The sequence below is a fragment of the Telmatherina bonti genome (genome assembly GCF_933228915.1).
Source record: "Telmatherina bonti genome assembly, chromosome: 4".
In the NCBI taxonomy this organism is placed as follows: Eukaryota; Metazoa; Chordata; class Actinopteri; order Atheriniformes; family Telmatherinidae; genus Telmatherina; species Telmatherina bonti.
The window spans coordinates 18,254,080-18,268,173 of NC_136622.1; the positions used below are offsets into that span (position 1 = coordinate 18,254,080).

Consider the following 14,094-nt stretch of genomic DNA (forward strand, 5'->3'; position numbering starts at 1 on the left):
TCAAAGAGTACTATGGGAGGAAGGGCCTTTAGCTATCAGGCTCCTCTCTTATGGAACCAGCTCCCACTGTGGGTTCGGGAGGCAGACTCCCTCCACACCTTTAAGATCAAGCTGAAAACTTTCCTTTTTCATGATTCCTATAGTTAGGATATGAGCATCTCCTGAGTTGAAGTCTGCACGTACGGGACCCAACTATCCAGGTTATGCTCATTGCTCTTATAGTTATGGGTATTCTAACCATCCATTACTTATGTAGCAATGGGAACGTCACCTGATACATTGAGAGGTACCTCGCCCTATTTCTCTAATACATTAATGTATAAATTGCCATTGCAGGCAGGTAGCATTGCCATCTCTAACTTATTTCTCCTTTTTTCCACAGGTCTTCCTGAATAAGTGCAGTTGTACATGTTGTTCTGTCTTTCCTGTCGTCTCCACCCCAACCAGTCGAGGCAGATAGCTGCCCTCCCTGAGCTGGGTTCTGCCAGAGGTTTTCTTCCTGTTAAAAGGGAGCTTTTTCCTTCCCACTGCCGCCTCGAGCATGCTCAAGATGGGGGATTGGATCGAAGTCATGACTCGATGCAATCAGTTGCTTTCTATTATAGGCTATGTATGAACTGGCTTGAAATAATGTGTATGTAAAGTGCCCTGTGACAACATTGTTGTGAAGTGGCGCTATACATATAAAGCTGGATTGAATTCAATTTTACACATTTCTGGAACAATAAAAAAAAGGTTATAAAATATTGCAGTAATTGTTAACCTCAATATTGCATACTTTGCATGTAAGAAGTATGCGATTTGTCAAAATTGTAGTGCAAAAGGTATCCAGCAGAGGGCAGAAGACAAGTAACAGAGCTTACGCAACAGGGCTTTTTTTCCTTTCTTTCTTTTTTCACAAAAAGTGACCCAAAAGAACTCAGAAATATTTATTAGTTGTCATAATGTTAAAGATAATGTAAGGAAAAGAGATAGCCTAGTGGTTACGGAGGTGGGCTTGGGTCTTTAGCACCTGCAGTTTGAGTCCCAGGTTTGCCAACAGAGTAGAACCACAGTGTTCCTACTGTAACTAGGATGGGTTGAAATGCAGAGAAGGAATTTCCAAGCTGGGAGTAATAAAGTAAGGCGAAAAGGGCAGATTGCTGGCAAACATTTATCAAAACGTAAATAGTTTTGTGCGTTACAACTCTTTAGGTGATGATGATTTATTTATTAAGGTGATTAAGTCCCATTAGTAAATTATTTTCATGTAATGTGATTACTAGATGTTTTACATACATGAAATGATTCATGTGACCTATTTTCTGTGTCACAAACAAAATGTACAGCTCTCAAGCAGTCCCAGAATGCTCTAGGATCAGGACTGTTTGACAACAAGGTGATTAATGTGTATTGTCTCCCTGTGGCTGATTAATGACTATTGTTTTGTTTTAAAGAAAGAAAAAGCAAATACAGCACTAGTCACCAATGCAAGTATACTCCAGGACTTCAATAAACAACCAGATTAGGAGCCGAAGAGCGAAGCACGCTATTTTTGAAATATATATTCTATGACTGCTACACAAATAACTCATCTTGGTTTCATCTCTGCAGTTGAACCCAGTTCTTCCATTTGCTCTGAGATCTGGAATGGGAGAGGAAACAGACAAAACAAAGGAGACATAAAAGAACCACACAACAAAATAGGAAATCTGATGACGGCAATTTTTCAGAACCCCAAGCATAATAGACAACAAACTTTTTGTGGTAAAAACAGATTTACCACAAATTCTGGTTTGATTTTCACCAGCTTCGTCTTACAATAAGCCGTCAGTTGTTTTTGGCAGTGTTTGTTTCTTGCTTTTTTATTCTAAGTAAAGACATGCATTTTTCAATAGTACTTTAATGAGCAAATAACCAAGAATAGTGAGCTAAGAGAGCAGCAGAAGAAACTGAAAATGGCAATGAAACACTTTCTCTGTATTAAATCTCTTTTTGAAAAGACGTGCTTCGTCAATATTGCTGTTTAAAATGCTTTGTGTTGCTGATTTAGGGAAAATACTAGTATAGAGTTGGCATTTAGAGGTAGTAAATAGATTATATTTTACAAGAGCAGACTTTGATCTCTGTATTGCCTATTTTGGGATTTGTGTACAACTCAAAGTAAAATTATTGGTAAACTAACAACCAAATATACAGATATATCATTGTCAGGTACCCTTCTGTACTCCTCTCTAAACCAGGTTGTAAAAAAACTCCCTTGTCTGGAACACACTGGAACATGGGATATGAGGACAACCATAATTACTTTATTAAAATTAGAGTACTTAAGAAAATATATAGAAACAGACTTAAACTGTTTGATCACATTAGAGGAAGGACTTCTTTTTTTTTCCCCGGTGGATATCCTGTAGCTAATTATAAAGCCAAAATACATGAACAAACATGTTCACATATGGCTCTGTGTACATGTGAAGACCCAGTAAAAAACAGTATTGACTTGCCATAATGTGGCCCAGTAAACAAAGGAATGTTCCTCCTGGAGCAAAAAAATCTTCCAGTTCTGTAGAGCTGTGGCTTTCCTAGACATAAAAAGGGCTCACATCAGCCAATAAAAGTACCCCTTAATTTCTTATCTCATTGAGAGAATTGGCCATTTCATGATTTTCAATCCTTAATTATAAAAACCAAATTATCTAAGTTACATATTCAACTTGCTGCTTGTAATAAAAGCAAGAAATTGACAAGTTATATCATCCTGCTTACAGAGTGCTGCACAGTCTACATTTAATTAGCACCTGTTTGAAAAGTGCCATTACTCACTGTACTGTTTGATGTTGTCAGACTTCTCCACATTACACAGCTCCATCTTTGTTTTAGTGATATCCTGCTAAATTTTGAGATTGCGTAATGTTTAACACAACAGTCAACTGTTTCTCCATTGCCGTTCTTTTATTTTCAATTATTGTTGGCTTCACATCAGCTATTGCAGCACTGACATCTTGTGTGTAAAGGATGTTACTTCTTTTTCTGTTATTCATTAATTCATTGCACAATTTCAGCCTTGTTGACCATTTTTTAGTACATTCAGTTTTTTCTTTGATCATGACTTGGCAGGCTATTTAAACTCATTATTGCCAGTTCAAATAGAAATGGACAACTAAAGTGAAGGCTTTTCTTATCCAGAAAACTAGCTCAGCTGTAACAATATACAAATAATCCCACATTTTGAACTCATGGTATTATCAACACCCACAGAGGAGTTTTACTAGACAAACAAACATAATTACATTAAGGTGTTGTGCAGATTCATTGATGTGGTATAATCAGTAAAGACCTAAGACTTTACTGAATGGTCTCTTTTGACCCAATAGTGACGCATTCACTCAAGCAGCACAAGTTCAAGGAATGAAAAACTGAAGATTTTGTAAGTGCTTTTATAAAAATCCTCTTAGCAACAGAGGAAAATGACCTCAGCTGGTCAGGGACTTTGTATAAAGTAAGTTACCATTAAATGTTACTGAAGCAGTTGAAGTTTTGCACATAATTAGCAGCCAAACCATACTGCACGGTACATCCATCAGTGGTGGTGCGAAACTGCACTTTCCAAAAGTTGGAATATTCAGAACAATGAGGCTTACATCATTTGTAGGCAGACCTCACAGGTTAGTGTTGGGTTTGTATCTGTGAACATTAGTACACTGCTACTGGAGACAAGTATAAATAAGTGCCATTGTTTCAGTGTCTTACATTACATATTGGACAGAAAACTTGACAGTGAAATGGTTTCAGAGATGAAGAGGAGCAGGACCAGATGCAGAATGAGGGTCAATGGTACACGGTTTTCAACATACAAGAGACCACTTAGCAACATATTGCAGATGATCAACAGTGTGTCAAGTTTATTGCAAAGCTCTTACATGGGTCTAAATAAGTTATAGTACAGGTCAATCATAAAGGTTACTGAAACAAACAATTCTTTTCTCACATAGTATTTCATTTTGCTGATTCGCCTGAAATTGTTTTATTCAAAAAGCAGAGCTATTAAGTGCTGTATTTCCTTTTTCTTATTTTAAAAAATATAATAGGCATTAGTCACCCACAGGGAGAGTCCAGTCATTGATCACCCTGATTTTTGTTTTTTCAGCCGCTATAAAAAGAATTGCTCATTTTAATGTGCATTGTCTGTGATAACAGTCAGTGCAGCTGGAGGCAACGGAGCAACTGAGAAAGAGATGCCCTCATGTCCCTTGTGCAGAAGAAGGTAAAAGATATAGTTTTTCTAAAAGATTAAACATGTAAATTAAAATTTCAGCCTTTTGGTAAGAAAATTGGCCTTTTTAAACAAGTTTAATTAAAATTATGTTTTTTTTGCCATAACTGATACACATTCAGCTGTTACTTTTTTAACTGTTTATTTAACTAAATAAACCATCCACTCATTCATTTTATGAAAAAAAGCACCTGGCTTTATGTTGCAGGGCTGCAGCACACACAAATTTAAAAATGATGTTGTCAACCCATAGCAAAAAAAAAAGAAAATAAAAATCAATAAAGACATGCAATTAGGTGAGGTCCTCTATCTCTATCTGCAAGGTTTCCAAAAAGTACAAGCTTCTTCATCCCTGAATATTCAAGAAGCTGTTGAGAGAGACAAGTCAGCAGTGACACACATAACACATGCACTCAAAATTCAAATCAATGATTACATTTTATACAATTTGGCCCTTTAATTTCAGTTAGATAAGTATGGAAGTATTTTATGTAGCTATGACTGATATTAATGTTATACAGTGTTGTAGCTTTGACAGCTGTTGCCACAATTCACCACCCTGCTCTCCACTCGTGACCGCTCAGCTTCAAACACAAGCAAATGGCTCATCAGCGTCTCCTCAGAACCAGATCGGATCAGGCTCGGATCATTGTTCTAGATAAACAAATGAAAGAAAAATAATAATAATAAAAAAAAAAAGTCAGACCCACAGCTTTAAAGAAAAAAAACTTGCATTCACATACACAAATAAATAAACACACAAAAAAAGAAAAACAGTCACAAGATGATGACAAAATAGATAGTTTTGTAAGAACTCACGGCCACAGCAGCAATAAAGGCATTCATGATGTGGTAGTCTGCCCCACCATGTCCACTCATGCCAAAATGCTTCACCTCTTCACTGCTTGCTGTGTGCTTTGTGGATCTCTGGGTCAGAAAGTCAAACACGCGTATCTCATGGCCATTGTAAGACAGCTCCCCCTGTGAAAACATGGGTTTATTGGGCAGCAGGCACCTGAAACTCCTTCCTAAAATGAGCTTTTATGCAATTTGTTGGATAAAAGGGATATATTACAAAGTTTAACTTTGAACACACTTAATTAGAAGCAGTTTTCTATTTTTGGGAAAATATCTGTTGTATGTGAAGTTTATGTATTCCTGTCTTTCTATTTATATTTTCTGCATCCATCTTTATTTAGCCCTTTAAAAACTATTAAAGCCACCTTTGAGTACCTGCAAACCTGAGCTTTTGAGAGCAGGGGGCAGTACTTAACCTCAGACTAGGACAAATTACTCTGTGTTAATTCTCAATAGGAAGGGAGTAGAATTGCGATATTTTAAAGTACAATATAAAAAACTGTTGAAACATGCAACTGTTTGAGCAAAGATTGCAGTTCAGTCCTACCTTGCTGCCATAGATGGTTGTTTTTCTAAGGCAGATCTCCTCAGTGAACGCCACCATAGAAAAGGCTGCTGTCAGCCCACCTTCGAACTCCATGTTGACAACCTGCAAAAACAAGATGGAGCAGAAAGAAAAAGGTAATTGCCAATTAATTGGCATATTTTTATTTAGCATTTCTGGAAACAGTAAAGAAATTGGAGAGAAACTAAAATAAGTAAATGACAAAGTTGTGGAAACAGGGAAATGGGATGTAGAGTGACAGCGGTTGTGAGATATAGTGCTTAGTGTCTCGGTCCCTGGCTTGTCTGGGAAGGACCATGGCCATACAACTGATGCTGATCTGCTTACAACTTAATGGGTGAGAAAGGAAAGATACTGTACATTGCACGGTATAGTTTAATAGCCAAAGTTTTCCCACCTGGTTACTGCAGACATCATTATCACACTCATAGACACAGCGGCCGTAAGGTCCGGTTCTCAGTGCTTCAGTTACAGACTCGATGTCAGGGACTGAGTTCGGGCATATGACGGACACTGGCCAGCCAGTGTGTCCCTAAAAAACATACATACACATGTTCAACGCATTTCTGAGTATGTATTAAAAAAAATTAACCATTCTTTTCGTTGGTGACAGGGTAAATCTTTGGTAAATATAAAGATATTTGCCTGTTTCACTCTGTCCAAGTAGATTTTGCGTGCAGAGTATGGACAGTCTCTTTCTATTGAACAATCAGTGCAGCGGTCTCCAGCACCTGCTGGCTGACAAGAAAACATTCAGCTTGATTATATCTATATATAATGAAATACCAAGTTTCATTTTACATTTTAAAGAGCCCTAAATCCTTAAAGCAAACACAAAGGTGACAGATATTGGGCAAAGTATTATTTTAATGGGAAGAAACTCATGAACACAACCCAAATCATTTAGAGGGCTCCTATTGGTTATTATTGAACAGCTTAATGTGTTCAGAAGAAATTTGGATTTCTGTCAACTATCACAGATATAGTGATAGTTGACAAGAGTTTTATATACCTTGTTTTTTTTCTGGAAGTGGCTGACAGCTCCAAATGAGGACACTTTTACACACCTGCCAAGAACAAATGTTAATGATTTACTTTCAGAATACTAAGCTGACCAGTCTGGTCCAACAACCCCAGTTTATGAGGGTTTTAAGTTAACATTATCTGTATCTCAGATAGAAGACTGACTCTGCAAAACATTTTACTTAACAAACCAACATTCTTGCTTCTTTTCTTTCAGAGCCAAAAGGAATCTTGATTAATGAACATAAAAGAAGCCTGGTTGATCGCTGACAGTCGGATGGCTTACTTGCGCGCTCCAGCCCAGTGATGAATTAAGTCAATGTCATGACATGATTTGGCCAAAAGAGCAAAAGAACTCTCGGCTTCGTTCCTCCAGTTCCCTCGAACAAATGAGTGAGCAAAGTGATAAAAGCCAACCTGGAACAACATTTTGATACAGTTTTAGTCACATTCACTGACTGTAACATTTTATTATTTGAATGGCTTTAAGTGAAAAGGAAAAACTAGGTCAGAAACCGGGAGGCTGTAGCTAAGGTGGAATCTGCCAACAGGAAGGTTGGGGGATTGATTCCAGGTTTCCCCTGACTACAGGACTAGATGTTCTTGATTTATTATGTTTACAAGTAAAATCTGTTTCCATACAAAGACATTTATCTTTTTGTACCACATACAAAGTAGAAACTAGAACTTGCGAGTTTAAAATGATAATAAGTGGAGGATGTGCTACAAAATGAATTCAACTAATTGCTACCATGTGAAGCACCGGTTGTGTTAATACTTTATTACGCTTTTATTGTTCCTGAGAAGCATTTTTAGAACGACTCCACATGAAGCATCATGGAAAAGGGAGAGACAAAGAGTGTTTCATCCTGAAAGTCCAGCATTTGAGCTTTCAACAATACAAAACTTATAAGTGTGTTGATGACATGTGTTTGCATTCTTACTGGTTCAAGGTGCTGAATATGGATCACATCACCAATGACTCCAGCTTCTAAAAGCTCCTAAAAATGATAAGTTACTTCTGAATATTAAACCCAAAATAAAATAAAAGAAAAAGATACAAAGACAAACTTGTCTACCACTTCTGCCAGTTTTGTGATTTAAGTATGCAAAGATGTATAATGATCTGTATTTTAATCCTAAATGGAAATAAGATGTAATTTTATTTCACATTAACAGAAGAAAACCACTTTACATTTAAAATGATCACTGATATTCTTGGTCACATTTTTATGCAACTTTTCACATTTGCTTGAGGATAACATTCCCTGTCAAAAGACTTCTAGTTTTATGTAACTTTACTCAAAACTCTACTGCAATTTCCATGAATGTTTTACTTATTAAAATGAGAAACAAAGAGGTTACAACATTTTTGATATACTCAAGCTGGCATCCTTTAATTCAAATCAACAACCACATGTTTGGATGTACTCACTTAAACAAATATTTACCTTTATCTTGTGGATGACTGGATCATACCGGAGAACATGACCCACAGATAGTATCACACCACTTTGAGTGCAAGCCTCCACTATCTCTGTGCAGTCATCTGCAGTTGTCTAAAATTATGCAACACATTATTATCCAATGACTACTTGAAGGTAGATCTTTTATTTTTAAAGAATTAAAAACAACAGTCAAATCAGACAGTGGAAACTAAAAAAAGTTGTTCCTTATTTTAATTTACGAACACTTACCGCCATTGGTTTCTCTAGGAGAATATGGTAGCCCTTTTTAGCAAAAGCCACAGCAGGATCCTGAGGAGCATAAAGTAGTTTACTATCATAAGAATTTTACAAAACGCAGTGAAGTGATTTTGGTTGCAACAAATTACATAAAAACAGAACTAAGTCATAAGTATAAACAGCTAATACAGTATGTTCAACATATATTGTTACCTTATGAAGGCGATCTGGAGTGCAAATTAACACAGCATCTGCAAACTTCTCTCTTTCAGCTACATTTCGCCAATCTGTTTCATAAAATAAAGAGGATTTTAATTCTGAAGTTCAAGGCAGATAATTCTAAACCATTATTAAATTTAGGGGTTTTTTTTTTTTAGTTTTTTTTTTTTTTTACAGAGCATCACCTTCAAATATATTTTCATCATTGATTTTGTGTTGTTTTTGAAGCTTGGTACGGGCAAACCTTCTTGGATCAGCCACTGCAACAACCTGAAAAAGTAGAGATAAATTAATAAAGCTTAAATAATAATAATAATAATAATAAAAAAACACCTGTAGGGATGGACAGTGCTGAGATCTTTTACTTAGACGAGATATTTGGGTGAAATAATGCTAAATACAATTATATGTAGTGATGAATGTTATGCAGTATTTTAACTAAAACAAACAAACAAAAAAAAAAAAACACAAAAAACAAAAAAACCCACTGTCCATTGAGCAGTCTCTACTCTGACAATATGAAGCTGCTAAACAGCATCTCCAAACCTTCATGCGTTTAGGATGAATAGACGCAAACTGGGAGTAGTTCTCCCCTCGACACCCAGCTCCCACCACAATGACACGGACAGGTGAAGACATTCTGCAATCCTGTGAACTGACACAGATAAAACAGAAAAAATGCAGTGATTTGACACAGTGACATCCAGCAGTTGTCTAAATAAGTTGTCATTTATAGGTTTGCGAATAGTTGATCAACACAATAATCTAAAAGCCACAAAAATTAACCGATTTCATTCATCACTATTACTTGAAAATCCCTGTTTATAACTTGGTTAATTATACCTGTTTTGGCCCATAAAACTGAAAAGTCTTCGGTTTAACTTCCGCGTTGGTCAACTTCTAGCCAGATGCAACTGTACACACATTGGGGCAGACTTCAGTGAGCTAACGACGGCGAGTGGCAACTTCTTCGTCAGTAAAATCCGCCATGAAACAGCCAAGCGGTGTCTTGACGCCACCTGCAGTATGCAAGAGATCCTTCAGCTGCATTCACTGCGCCTCGTAAATGACTGTATCGTACTATCAAGTCGCTACTTGTTGCAATAAATAAAACCCTCTGACAGAATATCTAATGAAACGGGATTCATGTGACAGTTTCGTGGTTGTATGTGTAAAGAAATCAATAGGTATTTAAATTTAATAGTAAGTAACACGTAAATAAGACATTGCAACAAACTACAGGTATCGCTTTTAAGCAATTCTTTTTCGTTAATTGATTATAATAGAAAAGTATTAACGGAGTCGATCAATTTCACAAAATAGGTGAATATATCATGATACCACCAAACTACTTTAAGTACAATTTAACTGGACTTTTCTCCTAACACAAATTCCAACAGATGGACGTACTGCGACATAGATCACGTGACTGTAGAGCGAGCTCAGCTCTCTGGCGCACGATAGCTCCAAACAAGCAAGACTAGTTAAATTCTGTTTTTCTGCTGTTGTCTCCTTCTGTAGTTACTGGAGAGTTATAATAGATGTGTAACACGACGTATTGGTGTTAAAAGATTGGTCTTCCAGCTATTTAACACGGAAGTGCAATTTTGGGACATTTCTTTCCGAGTTAGCTTACCAAGGTTAGCGTGTTAGCTAACATAAATATGAATATAGACAACGTAAATCAGTCTGTTACTACTGGAGTTTCAGCTACGACGTCTTCAACTTCAAGTAATTGTATCGCGAATGATAACACAACAGCCAATTCCAGCAGCATCCCTTCGGTTACGACTAATGGTAATAATACGTCACTTTAGCCGCTATTTGCTGTCTGTATTTGTGCTTTGCACACAAGTGACGAACCTCTTATACAAGACGTAGAAAATTTCTTTGTTGTCTGAAATTCTTTACTAGTATGCTGTGCACACTTCTCTTAATATTATACCAAACCTTTCTCAGAGTAAGTAGCTAACGTTTAGTTCTGCTGCAGTTGCATTATTTGGCAAGCCATCAGGGTAAACTACATACATTAAACATCAACGATGATGAATAAATGCTTTATGCTTCCCCAAGTAAAAGATTCTGTGCAATAGCTGCAGGATTTATTTATTGCACAATGCACTAACCCCCGGCGATTGAAAATAGGTGTTAATGATAATTTAATATGATTTATTTTATGTTATGTTTAAACCCATCGTTTTACTTCTCAGTTGCCACCACAGCTGCCGTGGCTGCGCCATCAACAGACTCCCAGGTGTCAAATGGTGTCTATGTTCCTGGTGGCATTGCCAATGGGGATGTAAAGCCTGCGGTCTCCACCACTCCTCTGGCTGATTTCCTCATGCAGCTGGAGGATTATACTCCCACTGTAAGTCAGTCAGGTCTTCTTATCTTTGATAAATAATAGGGACAAGTTGACTCACAGACACAAATGTCACTGTTCTCTTTTGGACTATATATTTCTAAACATTAAAAAAAGCTGCTTTTAATTTTCAGATCCCGGATGCAGTTACAGGGTACTACCTCAATCGGGCTGGTTTTGAAGCTTCAGATCCAAGAATGTAAGTACAAGAAACATGCAGATCTGAGGTTGCATTTGCAATAATTCAGAGGCAAGCAGGCCATGGCACATTGTTTTTCACATTCATGATAATAGTGTGGTTGTCCCCATCATATCTTCCAGAAACTTCACAGTTTTCGGTCTATTGATGTAAAAATTGCATATAAATGCATTTTGATGTTTATTGTCAACGTTTTCACCTGATACCCTGTGAAACCAAACGACCCAAATCAGATCTCTGATCAGAATTTTTATGTGGAATTTTTCAAGAAGTTACAACATTCATAGCAAACAGAGAAATATTCAACTCTTTGGGAAATATTCGTTATAGGATTGGAAATATTAATGATAATTAGTCTTATGTACAGAGAGGTAAATAAGTATTTGAACACCCTGTGATTTTGCAAGTTCACCCACTTTGAAATCATAGAGGAGTCTGAAATTTTCATCTTAGGTACATGCCCACTGTAAGAAACATAATAAATAAATAAATAAATCCGAAAATCACATTTATCGTTTTTTTTAAATAATTTATTTAAAGGATTATTTTTACAATCCAATCCAAAAGATCTGATTGCTGATATTTTTTTTTAGAACAATGTTATATGCAGACTAATTACTTTAATAGACTTTATTGTCACCATGATTGAAATGTGTGAAAATTAGATCAGCAAGACTCTTTCAGATTTAATTTATTCTTTTGTTGTACAGTTTTGGGGAAAACACATATATTTATATATATATATATTCTTTTTTTCACTCGACAGAATTCGTCTGATCTCCCTTGCTTCTCAGAAGTTTATCTCAGACATTGCCAATGATGCACTGCAGTACTGCAAAATGAAAGGAACTGCCTCAGGAAGCTCCAGAAGTAAGACAAAGGTGAGTATTGATTTAATTAAAACTTGCAATTACCACTTCATTGTTGGATTAAATTTTTCTTGCAATTCTTTGGAGCCATAATAAGATGATGTTTTTCAATAAATTTCTCATGTGAAACCTTTGTTAAATGTTTTAAATTGTAACAAAGTAATAATACAAAATATGTTTACTTTTTCACATTAGGCCTACATACCTAAACAGGTGGATGTAGTTGTTCAGTCTTGTGTACTTTCACTCATTTTTCATGAGATATAGTAGTCTAAATTTGTACTATCAAACAGTTGGCAGCAGGACATTAAAGGGTGAAAACAAAACTGAATGTTAGATAAAGTTGTTGACAGAGGATGTTGTTATCTGCTTTGAGGAAATTTTGTTCTTTGTTTTGTCTCATAATATTTTCTGTTCTGCATTTTTCATCTTTCCCTCATAGGATAAGAAGTACACTCTAACAATGGAGGACTTGACTCCTGCCCTCTCTGAATATGGTGTGAATGTTAAGAAACCTTATTACTTTACATAAAACTTTGTTTTTGAAGGTTTTGCTTTAGTTAGTAATAATCCCCCTGCTGACCCAATAGAACCTGCCACTGCCCTTACTGCTAAACATTTTTTCACTGTAATTTGGTAATGCTTTGACAAATCTTTATAGCAAGTTTGCAGTTTGTCATTTTTTGCAAAACTATCTTTACATTTTGTTAATTTGTGGAATTTTGTTTGATTGTGAAAATAAAACCTTGAACAAAAGCATTGCTTCTTGTGAGATTTCATGAAGTCAGTAAGTGTCAGTTACCCCACTTCCACCAAGATTATTGTGTTGTTTTGATGTGATCTACTGTGACCTCACAGCCAGATGGTTGCTGGTTCAAGTCTCGGCTGCAGTGGGAGGTTTGCCTTTCTGTGTGGAATTTGCATGTTCTCCCCTTGTAGATGTGGGTTCTCTCGTGGGTACTCCATCGTCCTCCCCAAAGATATGCATGTTAGTTTCAATGTTGTTGTCCTTTTGGCTTGTCCCTCTGAAGGGACAAGTCGAAAGGACACAGCGAATCATCGCTCAGGTGAATTGGCTCTTGTTTTATGCAACCCCCTGCATTTTTCTGGGTTTGGGACATTAGAGAACAATCCTCTTTGGGGCTGCAGCAGTATAGGGGAGCAGGACTCAAACCGCTGACCAACAGGTCACAAGACTAGCAACTCTACAACCTGAGCCCCGGCCACCCCTGCGTTTTAGCCTCAGTGGTTATTCTGAATTGTCCCTCTGTGTGAGCGTGAGTGGTTGTCCCTGTGATGGACTAGTGGCCTGTCCAGGGTGTACCCTGCCTGTTGTTGATTGCTGGTATAGGCTCCGGATTCTCTTCAACCCTTAATTGAACTAAGAAGTTATGTAGATGGATGGATTTTTCTTCAATGTTAGCTAAGCTTATTTTCATGTTTTCTTGTGCTTTGTGGAGACAGACGTATTTCCCACTGAATATTTAGGCGTTCTTAATTTGTTTGACTTTCTCAAAAATAGTCATATAACTGCAGAATTAATGTATTTGAGCTCCTAAACCACATCACAAACATGTTCTTTTAATAATGGTGTGATTTCCCCCCCCCCCTTCTCTTTACTGTGCCTCCTCAAAACCATGGGAAGCTTGTGAACAGTGTGCTGCGTAGGTGAAGTAGTATTAACTAGACTAGTAGATCAGATTTAGTACACAAACATTTATAGTTATGAAAGTAAATTTTGGGATTATTGATTTTGTCAACGATCACGAGGCCTGGTGCAACCACTCAAGATTTATTTTCGCGCTTTTTGACCATTTGAGTCTTGTGACCCAACATCTCTCTGGCATGGTGGCGTTGACATGCCTGACCAGTTGGTGGCGGAAATGCATCAAATAGTCGCGTGCCAGCTGCCAGCAGAACACCAGAAGAAGAAGCTACACGAAGTTCTTTTTGCGCATGCTCTGTACGTTCAAAGGAGTCGCGTGTAATTGACAAATCAATTTAAATTTAGTCACAAGAAGTGTTACATGCTTCACAATGTCTGTGCAAGCAACAAATCCTA

The 14,094-nt window shown here is 37.0% G+C and overlaps 3 protein-coding genes across 3 annotated transcripts in view; 2 read left to right on the forward strand and 1 right to left on the reverse strand.

The window, feature by feature from the left end:
* Positions 1-4,765: 4,765 nt before the first annotated feature.
* LOC306754448 (putative oxidoreductase YteT) lies at positions 4,766-9,585 on the reverse strand (the record flags this gene model as incomplete). Its single annotated transcript, XM_079238467.1, has 14 exons — positions 9,446-9,585; positions 9,149-9,257; positions 8,788-8,872; positions 8,597-8,670; positions 8,396-8,455; positions 8,150-8,257; positions 7,643-7,699; positions 6,985-7,115; positions 6,688-6,742; positions 6,321-6,413; positions 6,073-6,207; positions 5,658-5,759; positions 5,072-5,233; positions 4,766-4,906 (listed from the first exon to the last, which is right to left on the reverse strand). The coding sequence occupies exons 1-14, from the start codon at positions 9,457-9,459 to the stop codon at positions 4,766-4,768; spliced, it is 1,326 nt and encodes a 441-aa protein (XP_079094593.1). The 5' UTR covers positions 9,460-9,585.
* A 447-nt stretch (positions 9,586-10,032) lies between these two features.
* taf10 (TAF10 RNA polymerase II, TATA box binding protein (TBP)-associated factor) lies at positions 10,033-12,782 on the forward strand. Its single transcript, XM_079238669.1, has 5 exons — positions 10,033-10,399; positions 10,813-10,970; positions 11,099-11,163; positions 11,930-12,044; positions 12,475-12,782. The coding sequence occupies exons 1-5, from the start codon at positions 10,267-10,269 to the stop codon at positions 12,562-12,564; spliced, it is 561 nt and encodes a 186-aa protein (XP_079094795.1). The 5' UTR covers positions 10,033-10,266; the 3' UTR covers positions 12,565-12,782.
* A 1,217-nt stretch (positions 12,783-13,999) lies between these two features.
* Positions 14,000-14,094, forward strand: part of ppih (peptidylprolyl isomerase H (cyclophilin H)) — an 11,391-nt gene continuing 11,296 nt past the window's right edge. The window contains exon 1 of the mRNA XM_079239266.1: positions 14,000-14,094. This exon is cut by the window's right edge and continues 41 nt beyond it. Within this exon, the coding sequence (XP_079095392.1) occupies positions 14,070-14,094 (25 nt within the window). The 5' untranslated portion in view covers positions 14,000-14,069.

Coding starts and splice junctions, on each gene's coding strand:
- taf10 (XM_079238669.1), top strand. CDS start 10,267: ATGAATATAGACAACGTAAATCAGTCTGTTACTACTGGAGTTTCAGCT. Junction 10,400..10,812: donor CCCTTCGGTTACGACTAATG/GTAATAATACGT, acceptor TTTACTTCTCAG/TTGCCACCACAGCTGCCGTG. Junction 10,971..11,098: donor TGGAGGATTATACTCCCACT/GTAAGTCAGTCA, acceptor TTTAATTTTCAG/ATCCCGGATGCAGTTACAGG.